The sequence below is a fragment of the Zea mays genome, chromosome 1 (genome assembly GCF_902167145.1).
Source record: "Zea mays cultivar B73 chromosome 1, Zm-B73-REFERENCE-NAM-5.0, whole genome shotgun sequence".
Taxonomy (NCBI): Eukaryota; Viridiplantae; Streptophyta; class Magnoliopsida; order Poales; family Poaceae; genus Zea; species Zea mays.
In genome coordinates, this window is record NC_050096.1 from 219,661,010 (window position 1) to 219,675,635 (window position 14,626).

Genomic DNA, 14,626 nt, shown 5'->3' on the forward strand with positions numbered 1-14,626 from the left:
CCTTTCTCTGCTCAGATCTAGTGCGGAGGAGCGAATCGAGGATGATGAAGACGGTGGCGACGAGCTCCGCTTCCTTTTGTCGCCAACAACCTTGAACGACGGCGGTGGACAACGTAGGCATTTCGCAATGGCGATTCTCCTCCGAGGAACCGCCTCGACTGCGGCAACCTCGGTCGCCCTCTTGACGCGACCCTCCTCCTCGCTTCGAAGTGCTCGAAGCGGGCCACCGCCTGACCCGCCCACCCACGACCTCTTCTCTCCCAACTTGGTCGCCAACGACGACGAAGCACGGCGGCTCGAGGGCTCCGCCACGAGAGACGCAGTCGCTAACGCTCGGACAACAGAGAACGCAGAGGTTTCACCGCGCATGGATGGCTGATCCGTCGGCTGGATAGCGTACGCCCGGAATTTAGGGGCATGAAGAGGGAGGCAGTCGGATTTAGGGGCCTAGCGCGGCAGCGTCACCGTGAACACGCCATTATCTAAGGCTGTGCGCAACGCTGCCCCCTACGCAACCCCTCCCTTGCATGCCGGCTGTAGGGGGCACTCTACCCCCGCAGCGGTGCCCCCTATGCGTCGGCCTCCTTCTCTCTCCCCCCAGATCTAGCGTGTTACTGTTCAACCCCTAAACACTGTGATGTGGGTCCACAAGTAATTGTTAGTAGATAAAAAAATTGATAGTTGATATAGAAAATGATATTTTATAGTTGTAGTGAGGTATAGGGGAGTATTTAGGGGGAACCGCTGCGAGAGATGAAAAAATAAGGGGAAAAATAGAGGAGAAAGTGATATAGAGGGAAAAATTTAGGAGTAACGGTTGCGGATAGCCTAACCGTCAACCGTCTGGTCGAAACACACTTGCCGCCACAGCACCTTGATGGCAGCCTCGCACGCGAAGGATTCATCGTATCTGTGTTTCGAGCAGTGTTCTGTATGCTTCATCGTTCCAACAGCTACAGGTAGTAGAGCCTAGGTAACATTCGCGCCCGATGGAGAGGCAAATGTGTGCCTAGGTAGTAGAGCCTAGGTAACATTTCACAGCCATTCCGTGGGCGGTGGAACAGATGAATGCAGGCGCAGTAAAGTCCACCACGGTGAGAAAACAGAACCCAATAAATAGCCTACCTGACATTTTAATTGAAGTTCAGTAGAGGATAACTTTATGTAAGTCATGACACTGCTACAAGACTGGATCAACAAATCAACAACAACAAAAAATCTGGAAGCTCTAAAACCAGAAACCAAACTGAGCCTTTCCTCCTAGAAAATGTTAAGAAAGCTATCAACCCTAGAAATTATAGGGAACAGATGAAAACTTATCTAGGTCAGTAATACATACAAACTGTATACTTGTTCTTGGTGAGACATCTTCACATCTAACTGATCACAGCTGATGAGCCTTCAAAAAACTGCAGAAACCTGGATCTAGGTTGTGCTGGCAAAAATAACCTGGGGATGCACAAAAACCACATCCCGCCAAGGTCGGCGTAACTCCAGAAAGAAGCTAATATGTTAATCTTCAGCCGGTGCAGAATCGGTTTTCACCTGGACATCACAAGATTGGGCACCTGCACAGGCACGCCCATAAAAGGCTGCTCTCCACTGCTCTTGCATGTCTCATCGTCGGGCACTAAATTAAGTTGACAAAACCCACTAGGGCCAGGGCTGGACAAGTCCATGTCCCCGCTGCTGCTTCCACTGCTTGTATCCGACTGCTTTCTTGAGCCAGATCTTCTACTCCTCTTTCTTGGCCTCCACCTCAAGCTATCTAACTTCAAATCATTAGTCAGGTCGGCCAGGACACGTTTCTGATCTCGTGAGATGGTGGTGACTGAAGATTTCTCAATACCCCGTTTGTCATATTGAAGTCCCTCTAGTTGAGGTTCTGGTTTTAGAAGCACATCAAAATTCAGATGATCTTGTTTCCCAATCAAATATTCACTTCCACGATCTGCAGTGGAGGTCAGCTTGTGTGCGATATCTTTTCTTCCCTTCAAAGGATTCCATTTGTTACCAACCCACTCAAGGGAATACCTCAATTCATCTTCACCAAATTCAGTGATTCGCTTTTCTCCTGTGATGAACAAAAAAAAAGTAAGGTACTATGTTTCAATACACTAATTGCTCACGAAATGCACAGCATAAAAGAATTGCCCATAATCATGAAAGTGAAGTTACCTGGAAAATAAACTTGTAGGCGCCCCCTGCCTCCCTGGCACAACACAATTCCCTCCCACCAGCCACCATGCCACCACGCATCAACAATGGCTCCAACATCAAAGCACGAGGCCTTGCTTTCTTCCACATGCTGTGGACGAACCATTGGCCTTCCAAGGAAACGTACACCCAGTTGATCAGGTTTCGCAATTCGTGTTAGCAAAACCCACTCCTGCAAGCATCAGATTAGGTCAAATTCCAGTTCTAAAATCCAATTGCATGAAACGAAAAGAAATAAGTCATAAAGAACTGAACATAACACACCTCCAAGTTTCCAGTCTCATCAGCATCCTGAAGTTCTAGGTAGCGCACCTTGATTTTATCTTTATGCCTGTTCAGAATCAAACATCTAAACCAGCATCCCCTTATACCACTGTCTTGAGATAGTACTTCCACATGGCAACCAGGACACAAGTGTTCGATGTTCTCACCATAAAACCTAGAAGTAAAAGCACCAGAACAAATGAACTTCTGTCGATTAGCATCATTGTTGAATGCATCACGCTTCCTCTTCAGCCCTCCATCTGAATTGGGTCCAGATTTAGGGACCTTGAAACGCACCTTCAGACAGGAAGTTGCATTGAACATGGTCCTAAGTACTTCCTGGCTCCAGTAGCCTTGTAGCTGTGTGACATCAAAAGGCTTGGCTTCACCATTATCAATCTGCCGATAGCAAAAATAAGGTTGCCACAAGCTGTATCTAGTATCACTCTTGAACTTCTCGTAGTGCTGGGCACTCAGGACTGCAGCCAATCCATCAATACATACTACATTGAGATCTTGACGACCCAGAGAAAAGAAAATCTCCCTGTCATCAAAATCCATGGGCAACAGAACACCAACCTCATCAGCTTTGCCAAACCATTGTACCTTGACCATGTTGCAGGAATTTGTATCCTCATAGAGATCTTCCACATAAGCAATAAGTCTCTTCATCTCTTCACCCATAATGTATACAAAACTATGCACCTATAAGTACAGCAGAGATGTATCAGCTAAGGTTCAACCTTCAAAACTTCACTCTACACGAAACTAGTATTGGTACTCGTTCTTCATCTACTTTTAATTTTGTATTTTATGAAGCCAAAATGTTCTTTAATATCATCTCCAAGTACGAATGATGAAAAAAAATTGTCTAAGTAAAAGAAGCCTGTCTTCAACAAAATATATACACTTCTATCTCATGAAAATGTCCAAATAATATTCAGGTGCTCCAATTCATTGTCTTCTCCAGTGGCTTGGTTTCATGTCTGCCTAAGTATGGTGTTTGAAAAGTAAATATTATACTTGATTGACAGAGCAAGGAGTAGAGGTGCACATGATTAAAAAGACAATGGAAGTAGCCAGTGACAGCGAATGGGCATACCGAGATAGTAATTCCTCTACGGCAGAAAGATTTGTAGTGCTTCAAACTTCGTTGGCATTTCCATGAAGCTCCCAACCATGTGAAGTCATTCGAAGCTTCCCTAGAAGAAACATCCTGAGCAGGCGTAATAGAAAATGCATTAGAGAAGAAGAATTATCAATGGTGCTTCCAAGACAAGACAAGATGAATAGCAAAATGTTTCTGTACCTTCGAAACGGTAACTTGACTGCAGTTAATAACACTGTCATCATATGAATCCCCATTGCACCTGTTAGCCATTGAGGAACCATAACTATAACCTGCAAATGAAGGATTCACAATAAGAAAATCACAAAGGGAACCTATAATGGAAACCGTAGCATGGAATGAAGTAGACAATTCTACAGTGGCAAAAGGAACACGGCAAAACAAAACAAAGAACAAAAAGCAACAGAACAGAAGAGAAGGAATGATGACAATAAAAATTAAAAAATCGCCACTGCCGCACTGCGAACAGCTAATGAACTGGAAAATGCATTTACTTGAGAATATCTTCCCACAATTTGGGTAATAATTGATCTTATTTTACAAATCCAAATATCTCCACTTCATTGTGTTAAAGCTTTGAGCACAAAGCCAGACAAATCATTTTCACTAAAATATGTTGATTCATTTGCGTTAGGATTTATCACTTTTCAAAGAAATTGAGGCTTTCTTTTGCAAGAACATTCAGTGTACAGTCAAGTACACACTATACGGACTTGTGAATCTGCTCCACAGAGCCATCAGGGAAGGCCATAACAAGGGAAGATCAAAACAGCACCTGATTGAGCATACATTCATGCTGCTGCTTCGCTTATCTCTATTCCCAAATGCCAAAGTTACACAATTGGCCCAGAGGAAGCCAGCAGCTGCTTCCACTGAAACACACCTGTATTCTCCATATTCCTATGGAAAAGGAGAAGGCATGAGTTTCGCAGACAACTAAATTATTACTGAACAAATCGGGCGAGATCATAGTCATTCCTAGAAGAACAGTAAAGCAACCCAAAACCAATTTGACTAAACAGAAACTCAGCCAATAAACAGATAACGAAACATTCAGAATCCCGACAAGGATGTGTTTGATTCAACTTTCTGAACCAAATTCACTGCCAAAAATCTGGAATCCCAACCAAACAGGTACAACAGCATAATAGATTCTTGAAAATCTGCAGTCCTCTAGTTCAATTCAGAATTACCTCCTATCCCAAAACTTCTGGATTCATGTCATCCAGGTTACCAAGCTATCATAGTTATACAGAATCTATAATCGACAGTTCCTGTAGCAGCTTTCTTACAGCTCTCAGATTTTTAAGAATCTCCAGCTGAACCAAACCGACCCTAAGAGAGACATAGGCCCTGGTCTATTCAAGAAGCGGTCTTCCTGAAAGAGGGCGAACAAATTTGTTGAAACCAAAAACCATAGTGGAGGAATCCTCTAATGATCTAACCGCAAAATGAAAAAATGCGATGAAGACGGTTTTTCTTGCCAATCAGACTAGACAAGGCACGAAATGAAAGTAAAGCACCCGTGTTTCGCATTCGCGGCTCCCTCTAACAGCGGAATGAAAACTAAGATGAAGGGGACACCTCTTCTTACCAAATATGGCTAGACATGGTGGCTCTTCTGGCCAAATAAGGCTAGAGTGCTAGACACAGCAGGACATGGAAGTAAAGCATCAAACCGAAACCTAATCCTAATCCTAGGCTTCCTAGAAGCTGAAAGCGCCTACAGATGAGAAAACATATAGTTCCGTACATATATCGCGTTCATAGAACAGCAGATTCGCTGAGCGCGTCAAGATTGCATAAACAAAAACCATCCAAATCAACCGACGGTCCGCCGAGGAATCCCAGACATAGAGCACGCAAATCAGCCGAAGAAATCCTTGTAAAACCTAAAAGCTCACATGTTCCACGGCATAAAACGCACCAAACACGAAGAGAAGTGAGCCAGAACATGAACCGCCTTCAATCGGACCAAGAACAAGCGCGATTTCGACGCAAAAGGTAACACCAAATCGAGCCAAAAACAGGACCAAACGCGCCAATCCCCGCTCAAAATCATCAAAATCTACAACCAAATCCAGCAAGCACAACCCGGGCACAGAAAACTTACCGGAAACGAGGGAGGACAGCCACTCCACGACCTCCCGCCTGGACCGCCACCTCCTCGGAGCGCCGCCGTCCGCCACAGCAGCCGCCAGGGGCGACCGTGACGGCGACGACGCGACGGCGACCGCTCCCGCGGCAGCTGCGAGCGCGCGGAGGAACCGCCCCTGCACAGCGTACGACATGTGACGTGGGCTCCGCTCCCGCCCCACCACAGCTAGCTCCTTCGCTTCGCCGTTGCCGCGGAGGTAGTAGTGCACAAGACGACTGCCGCGGTCGTTGGACACCACCACCTCCTCCCACTGCGTCCACCGTCCCCTCGCCGCCGCCAGGGCCGCTGTCGCTACCTCGTCCATGGCCGCCGCCGTGGATCGCTAACCCTAGACGGGGTCCGGCTTGGGCTCGCGTGTGGTGCGTCTCGCGTGGCGTCGGAAGAGGTGAGACCTCGTGCGGGAGGATCAGATTTGGGGAGAGTAACGTGGGGTGGGCCGTGTGGACGACGGCAAGGGAATTGGGAAATTTGTAAAAACAGGTCGCTCCAGCTTCTTGCTAAAATAGGAAATAACCTCTGATTTTTAGAGGGCGGTTACTTCACCTCCTCACCTTAAAAAAAACGTTGTTTAACTCTCTTAACTTCACCATCTTATCTTCAATGTTGATTATTTAACTCTCTCAACTTTACAAAACTAGACAAATAACTCTCTAGACAATTTTAGTTGGTGGCTTTGATAATGTGTCACTGATTTAACTACATCAGTTTTGTCTTTTTAAATTCTTTTTTTACTTATGTTCAAAATTTATACAATTTTACACAAAGATCGGTAATAAAATATTATATTCGTCATAATTTTTCTGGAATTTTAGAATGTCACACCTGGGTTTTAGGGACTCGGACGCGAACATAATCACCAGGTGTGTTAGGACCAAGTCTCACACATATGATGAATAGTGGTACAGAAACGAATGTCACATCTTTATTATATATTAGTAGTTCTGTATAAAATAAATAAATAATCTCTACTACTCATTATGTTTGTATTGTAGGCGTCCACAGTCCAGGATGGCGCACGGTTCTGCCGTCGCGCTCCCTCCTCGGCCTCCCTCCGCGCTCCATCCGTCCTCCACGCTCGATCCCCGATTCCCGCGGCTTCCATCCTCGAACCCCCACAGCGGCTCCCATCCTTGAATCTCGCCCGCGGATCAAGCAGTCGCGGTTCCTTCCATCCTCGAATCGAGCAGCTCCATCCTCGAACCCCCGACAGTGGCTTCCATCCTCGAAACCCCGCAGCGGCTCCCATCCTCAAATCCCACCCGCGGATCAAGCGGTGGCGGTTGCTTCCATCCTCCTCCCCCTCTGATCCGCGATTACCTGGAATCGAGGCCACAATTCGGAAGGTGCCGCAGATGCTGTTGATTTCTTGATTTCTTGCCGCGGATCCCCCCACCCTCCTCCCCACCGCCCGTCATGGAAGGTGTCGCGTCATGGAGGCGGCCGGAAGGCGGCGGCGGGCGGGCTGTGGCAGCGGGAGCTAAAGCTGGGCGGCAAGCTGAAGCTGGTGGTCGGCCCACACAGGGGCGGGGGCGCGGACGCAGTGACGTTCCCGTCGCTGGGGCAGGCGTGCCACCGGTACCGGGACGAGCTGGAGTGATACATGAACTACACGGTGGGAGGGGAGTGCCCCTCCGACGAGGCGTCGGCGCAGCGGCTGATGCTCAAGGGGTGTCTTCGGCGTCGCCGCCAGGAATCAGATCGCCATGAATCCCATCAACATTGTCTTCGGTAAGTACAACAACATTAATCTTTCGCGGGACATAATACGAATGCCACCTCCTTGATCCTGCCCGCATATTCCTCCCCAGATCTCCTATCCATCGCTGCTGCCCTACCCAGATTCATGCCCTCCTCGCTCATATCCGACCATGGCTTGATTTCCGAAGCTGTAAATCATGTGCGGAAGGTTCTGGAGGCTTCTCGTAGGCCACATCCTCCCTGCTCTTCAATGGGCTTGAGGAGGGGTGTTTCTAGGCGCTCTTCAATTGAGGCTTGATCGCGACGAGGCAGGAGACGTCGATGGTGGCGATGACCCAGCGGCCTTGCCCGAGCGCACACTGTTCGACATCGTGTCCGCCACACAGACCATCATACCAGACTTCGAGGGTGTCATCACCATGCACATCACCAAGGGTGAATGCCACCACCAATAATAGTCCAACAGCAGACTGATTCATCCTTATTTGGTTGTTAAGTTTAAGGGAAATTTGGATCCATACCATTAAAAGATCACCACTTTGGATCTATACCATTACTATCTCACTTACATGTGGGTTCACATGAGTCAATGACATGTGGGGTCCATGGTATATATCTAAAGTTTGGATCTTTTAATGGTATAGATCCAATTGTTCCTAAGTTTAAAGTTCACCTTTGTAACTTATTGCTGCTCTGCTCGATTTTGCACATGTTCTCGTCTTGGATTGTACACTGACATTGTGCTCTGCTCACAAGAAAATCGATGAAAGTTGAAACCCTATTCCAGATTTTCAAATATACATTTAGTACGACTTGGGGCCACACACTGTAATTTGGCCAACAAGTTATTAACCAATTAAAAATTGCATTGCACATTCGTCATGTATTTCTTATCAAGTAGAGAAGTTTAAATTTGAGCTATGATCATAAGGAAGACCTTTATTTGCATACACCAGCAAACCTCAATGTTGTTATGTCTTTACACTGGTCTTCTTATTTCAGGATCTGGCACAAGCTATTCATTTCCATCTCAAGATTAATGGGCTTTGGATCTATGCAACAACATGGGAATTCGATCAGAATCCAAATGACTTGGCACATTCTAATGAGTTAAAACTAGAGGTCCTGGATGACCTAAGAGAGATTTCTCTCATAACGAGGACTAGCTATTGGGATTGGTCTACTAGGCTTCAGCTTAACAACTTGAACAGTTTTAGTAATTCCAATAGAAAGGATGCTATATCAAGTAAGTTGAATAGATCAATTTAGGTATAGGAATTAAATCATCACTCCACTGTAAATATAAACCTACAGCATGGTTATTAACGGAATCTCAAACTTGCTTCTTATTTAGCAAAAGAAAATAAAAAAGACAGGGAATGTAGTTGAATGCATTGTGGCTGGTTGTGTTGCAAGAATATTTTTTCAATGGTACTCTCTCAGTGTCCAGTAGTGTTCACCATTTCCCTTGGGAAACATCGGTTTCAGGTGAAATTTCTCTTGAAACCATTTCGCTTGGGAAACATCGCTTGGGAAACATCTAATAACTATCTTATTATATGTGGTTCAGAAGAATGAACCTGTTTTCCATATTCAGGCAGTGGTTCATCAGACGAAAGCCTCCCCTACCGGTCACAACTCATGGTAAACAAATGTATTATTTTTGTCCTTTTTATTTACGCCATTTATGATCATGACTTTATGTTACATCAGAAATAATTAGCTCAAACACTTTGTTAGATTTTATATACATATTTCTAAATCCCTACTACTAATTAAGCGTCTAAAGTGGGCGCCCGCGATACCACAGCTACGCTCTGCCTCACCCCGCTGCCATTGGACCCGCCCCACACCCTCGACTCTGCTGCTCCCGCCCCACGCCCACACCTAGGCACCGCTCCCCCGACTGACCGCACCGAGACGCCCACGTCCCCGCGTTGCCCGTCCCCGTCCATGTCGTACCCACAGAAATCTCGCCCACGAGATGCGTCTGTGTCGTGGCTGCCACCCCTGCCCTGAAACCTCGCTGTCACCCCACTCCCTCACCATAAGCCTCCATTTCTTCCTTGCTTATGGGGCCGCTAGAGGGAACAGCGACCGGTAGCCACGCCACTGCGGATCGAGGTGCGGCAGGTCGGGGCGCCGCCACAGATCGTAGGCTCGGCCGGGACTACTTCGTCACCAACGTCCTCGTATATAAGATTTAAAATTATTTGCCTATTGCCGACATACTTATCTAAAGTCCAACTTCTTATCAAAAAAAGTATGTGAAGAATTACGTGTTTTTTTTCTGTTTTCATACCACCATATTACCTCCTTAAATGGTTTGGTGTTCCTATCTCTTCACGGAAAGACATGAGGGGATAAGAAAACGCCAGCCTATTCAACACATCAACTACCTTGTGGTGTATAAAAAGGAAACTAACTACTGATGAATAAACTCCAAACCATTAATCATGAATGAGGGAACCGGGACCGACTAGGAACAAACTACGCCTTACCAGTTATTAACTTCTTATCATGAACCAGTCGTTATTGATTTCATTTTACTGGCTTTTCACTTTGATATCAGGTTGTATCATGGTATCACCAGATCAAGCAACAAAAATACACAAGGCCATAAAGGACAAGGGCCTTCCCGTTGATTTGGTTGAGTGTGAAGGGGAACGACATGGTTTCCTCAAGGCTCAGTGATCCCTCCGTCACCCTCAACTTCTCGCTCAAGGTTCATTCCCTTCCCCAATCCACCCCTCCCCCTTGTCGTCCTTTTATCTATTCGCTTTACACCAGTCGTTTCCTTGAGATGGTATAGAGGGCACTGCATCAGATGCAAATATTATTAGGTTCGTGGTTCAACTCCTTATTTCATAAATGAGCTTGGTTTAGGACTGAGCAGGAGTCCTCCTACAATGGACATGGAGAGAAGATTTACTAGACACATGTGAGTAAATTGGGGGTTTATAGCATTGTGCTTACTCTTAGTGGTGGCTGATTAAGAATGCAAGTGGGTTCGAGCAGCCTGCTTAAAATGGCCTATTTGCTGGTTTGGACTACATTTGCATCCCTACATGTTGATTGATGCTATCAGGGGTGCATTACCTTACTAATTTTGAAGTTATGAACATATAAACCTTTACACTAAAGATCATCTTGCAAATTCAAGGAACATCTTTCAGGGCATAAGACTTTAGGGAACATAAACCTTTGATAGTGGTCTATTTGCTCTTGAACCATGGCTATTCAGTGTAATGCGTGAATGTCATATATTGTACTCCCTCCATTTGCAACACAAGTTCAAATTTTAAAAATGATAATTCAATGCACGAACTGTTTTAGATAGCTTCATCGGTCACATATGATAAATATGAATAAAAGGTGCTCATGCATGAGGTTACCTTTCTCTAAATGAGGCAAGTTGGGACCATTAGTAAATAGAGGGTCAAAAACTCCTTTGCATGATTTTACCTCTGTTCAAATACACTTGTCATTTCTAGATGAAGGGAGCAATTACTCAAAAGGATTTTTTTTCTCCAGAATCATAGCAACCAATTGTAGATATCACAAAAAGAAACAGAAATACTCTCATATTCTCTAGGGCAACGGGATCTATAGTACTTGGCATATTTTTGACAGCCACCAACTTCGTTCTCTCTAACATTCAAACACATGTATTATGTGAGAGTTGCAATAATTGGTAAGGAAAAGGTGGTGTTGGTAAAAAAAGATGATGTATGATGTATCAATAATCTGACTGCTAGCTCCACAATATGGATGCCACATAGCTTATTATGTCCTCACTCTCTGTCTAAATTTGGACAAAAACTCACACATTAAATTGAAAACCATCATGTTCAGTGTTATGTTGTTATGTAATTTCCTGCCATCAAGCTCTGAAATATAATCAAATAACATTCATGGAGTTTTTCGATCATCAAACCATGTTTGTAAACAAGAACTCCAGTCTTGTGCCTCGCATTTTATATTATTTTTAACTGCTAATGCGGTCCTCTTACTAATGCTTACAGTTTTTAAGTAGACAAGCATAGTTATGGTCGAAACTATTAAATAGACAAGCCAACCACTTATTTGCAATTGATATTTGATATTTAAACTTAAAACTTTAGTAGTGTTACCAATGTTGGATAGTGTGTGTTTGGTTTAGGATCACATGTGTCTAGATAGAAGCTGTTTGAGGTTTCGGGCTACAATTTTCTAAATTGACGCTTTGGATTTTTTTCCCATATTCTTTTACATATGTGATTGATTTAATTCCATAGTATTTTGTCTCACTTAGGAAGATTTTAAAAAAGAGTAGAGGTCATTTTACCTCTTGTAGTTTCACTATTTCAGATTCTGCTTCAAAAAACCTGACCGGCACCCTTTTGCCAAGGCAGCGCCTCTGATGTGTGCTGGAATCACCATATATACGCCCATGATTCGGCACAACATGAACCAACCAAGTAAATCACTTGGCGTGATTGGACTGGGTGGATTGGGCCACATGGCCTTCAAATTTGGGAAGGCATTTGAGTTGAAGGTCACTGTTTTTAGACGAGTGAATCGAAGAGAGTTCAAGCCATTAATCTCCTCGGCGCAGATAATTTTGTCATATCATCTGATGAGAAACAGATGGAGGTATACATCTTTGCCCTTGATCTCCTTATTAGTGAACTTAGCAGCAACTCGTTAATTGTTATTAATTCCATATATTTAAGGACAGTTTACATGGACACTTCAGTATTGTGGCCTTTACAAGTCAAAGAAATATCTAATGAATTAATTGGCAAAATGGGTTAGAATTGCGCTAGGAAAAACAGAATCCTATAATTAAGGGCGCACTAATTCCCCAACTCGACCACTCTTGCCAATATTCCAGAGTGAAGTTGTGGGCTGCATCTTTTCTCACTACTACCTCTTTGGAATTTGTAGCTTTGGTCAATGCTATCTCAACTCTGTTCCTATATAACATGTATCTTTTCTTTATCAGCCGGTAACAGGGGTACTTTGCACAGATAATCTTTGCTAACCAGCTACAATTTCGGTTGCGTGCAATCAGTACTGTTTCGTTCCTGAATTCTTATTTTAGTGCCCCACTTTATTAGCTTTATGAATGCTCACACTGAAAATGCTACTATGCAAAATATAAGTAAAATGTCGCCTTCTGTAGTTGTTACTTTTAAGGTGATTGACGTGCATTGGGTTGAGCATTTGTTTCTCATTTGCTAGCTGCAACTGCAACAATGTTTTTGTTTATTGTTGGGGCATCCACTTGCACAAGTGTTGGTTGATAGTGATCTTTTGGTGTTGGTTGGTGGTGGAAATGGTAGTAAAGAGCAGATTATCGTGAGTGGATCAATGGAAGTGCTGAAACCTTGTTGGGCAGTTGCTAGATCCGATGTGCCAGTGTGGGAGCAACTTTTTAACGTCTCTATTTGCCATTACAACCATTTTAATCTGTTCCATCATGGTGACTTCTCGAGAAATTTTGGGATAATATTTGATACAATTGGTTTAAAGGTCGTGGCAGACGATGGACGATGGACATAAACACAGGAGAGGAAGCCATGGTGATATCATATTTTTGACAAGCCCGGGAGTGGTGAGTGTTGCTTTGTACGAGTTGATAAAACATTGAGCCCTACATGTATCTGTAAAACATATATTGGTGATGTATTTGTGACTGTAGGCGACTTCGTACTCTACTAGGCTACTCGGCTACAATGTAGTGTGGAGGCAAGTATCAACACGGATGACATGGTCCAAACTCTCATCTCCATCGGGATTGATGGAGAACATAGTGGTGCCTACATTAAAGGCTTTCTCCCTGCGTGCCTATGACCCAAAAGAGGTGACCATTGCCGGCGGTGACCAAGAAGCAATGGTGCTCTCCTTCTGTCTGGGAGCATATTGGCCATGATTGAGTTCCCAGCACCCCCGGCTCATGGACAAAAAAAACAATGGTAGCCTCCAACACTTCGTAATTTCTATCAATATCGCTAAAAAAGATTAGATTAGTGTACGATTGTTGATATATTTGTCTATCATTTAAAATTCTATATTGATTTTTTAAAAATAGTTTGTATGATATTATAATATTTGTTCGACATCATATCATTATATTTAAGTCGACATATTTATAACAATATTACATATTTATAATAATATTACATACTTTCCTTGTATAATATTTACAGTGATATTTTATCACACAGATTTTGCATATCATAATGATGTTTTTTGTTCCGTATCTATGTTTTATATTAATTTTTAACTTCCGTGACAATGTACGGGCACATCACCAATATGTTCATTCGGATTTGAAAGTTGATGTTTGTGCTACTTATTTGGTCTAGGAACTAGATTTTTCTACATTCGTTTGGATTTAGATTGAACAATGTTTCTTTGTATATTAATAAAGAAAAATCGTAGCAATGCTCCTTGATATGAACAAAGAAAAATCGTAGCAACGCACGGGCACCATACTAGTTACATAATAAAAAGACAACCATCCAGCAACCTAAAGTTGACTCGGAGACGACGGCCTAGACCTCTCACGAACTCGTCACAGCATCCTCCATGCGCCTTATCCTGTGGTACCTGTTCTTGACCTGTGAGGTGTGAGACAACAAGAGTGAGCTCACATACGTTCATCGCTCAACAAGTTGTGGGGAATAATGTGCATGAACTCGCCAAATAGGGAGCTCATGTGAAGTGTAAGGCTTACCAAAGAAGATGATTAAAGCTGAGCATTGCTTTTAAAGTTGGTCAAAATTTTATTAGCAATTACTAAGTATAAGTAGATATCAACCCAATTAAGTAGTAGAACAAAAGTGATAACAACACCTGCAATGCAATGCATACGATAAATTGAATTTAGTTCCATAAATTAATCATGTGAGGGTCCGAGCTGCTCATGACCGTGAGACAGTTGATATACTAGTTTTACACTCTGTAGAGGTTGTGCATCTTTACCCACAAGTCATGTTACCCATCTGTCAAGGGATCGTGACTTCCCATATATCTCTACCGAGGAGGCGAGGCAGGGTAACACTACGAGGCCTTTACAAAGTTCCACTAGCTTTAGAAAACCCGCTACAGTTTTTAGGAAGCTCCAATGCAGGGACCCCTCGCCTGACCAACATCGCAGCAAAATCAACCCA

General features: G+C 43.8%; 1 protein-coding gene across 2 annotated transcripts; it reads right to left on the bottom strand.

The window, feature by feature from the left end:
• Positions 1–1,105: 1,105 nt before the first annotated feature.
• LOC103643290 (uncharacterized) lies at positions 1,106–6,218 on the bottom strand. 2 transcript variants are annotated; one of them, XM_020546697.2, is made up of 7 exons: positions 5,724–6,216; positions 4,386–4,510; positions 3,791–3,882; positions 3,584–3,697; positions 2,482–3,186; positions 2,179–2,389; positions 1,106–2,074 (listed from the first exon to the last, which is right to left on the bottom strand). In XM_020546697.2, the coding sequence occupies exons 2-7, from the start codon at positions 4,399–4,401 to the stop codon at positions 1,542–1,544; spliced, it is 1,671 nt and encodes a 556-aa protein (XP_020402286.1). In that variant the 5' UTR covers positions 4,402–4,510; positions 5,724–6,216; the 3' UTR covers positions 1,106–1,541. The 2 variants fall into 2 exon arrangements, with proteins under 2 accessions (XP_020402286.1, XP_020402285.1); XM_020546696.2 differs by lacking the exon at positions 4,386–4,510 and having other exon boundaries at positions 5,724–6,218.
• Between the last annotated feature and the right edge of the window lie 8,408 nt (positions 6,219–14,626).

Coding starts and splice junctions, on each gene's coding strand:
- LOC103643290 (XM_020546696.2), bottom strand. CDS start 6,072: ATGGACGAGGTAGCGACAGCGGCCCTGGCGGCGGCGAGGGGACGGTGG. Junction 3,883..5,723: donor GCTGTCCTCCCTCGTTTCCG/GTAAGTTTTCTG, acceptor CTTCATTTGCAG/GTTATAGTTATGGTTCCTCA. Junction 2,075..2,178: donor CCTACAAGTTTATTTTCCAG/GTAACTTCACTT, acceptor TGTTCATCACAG/GAGAAAAGCGAATCACTGAA.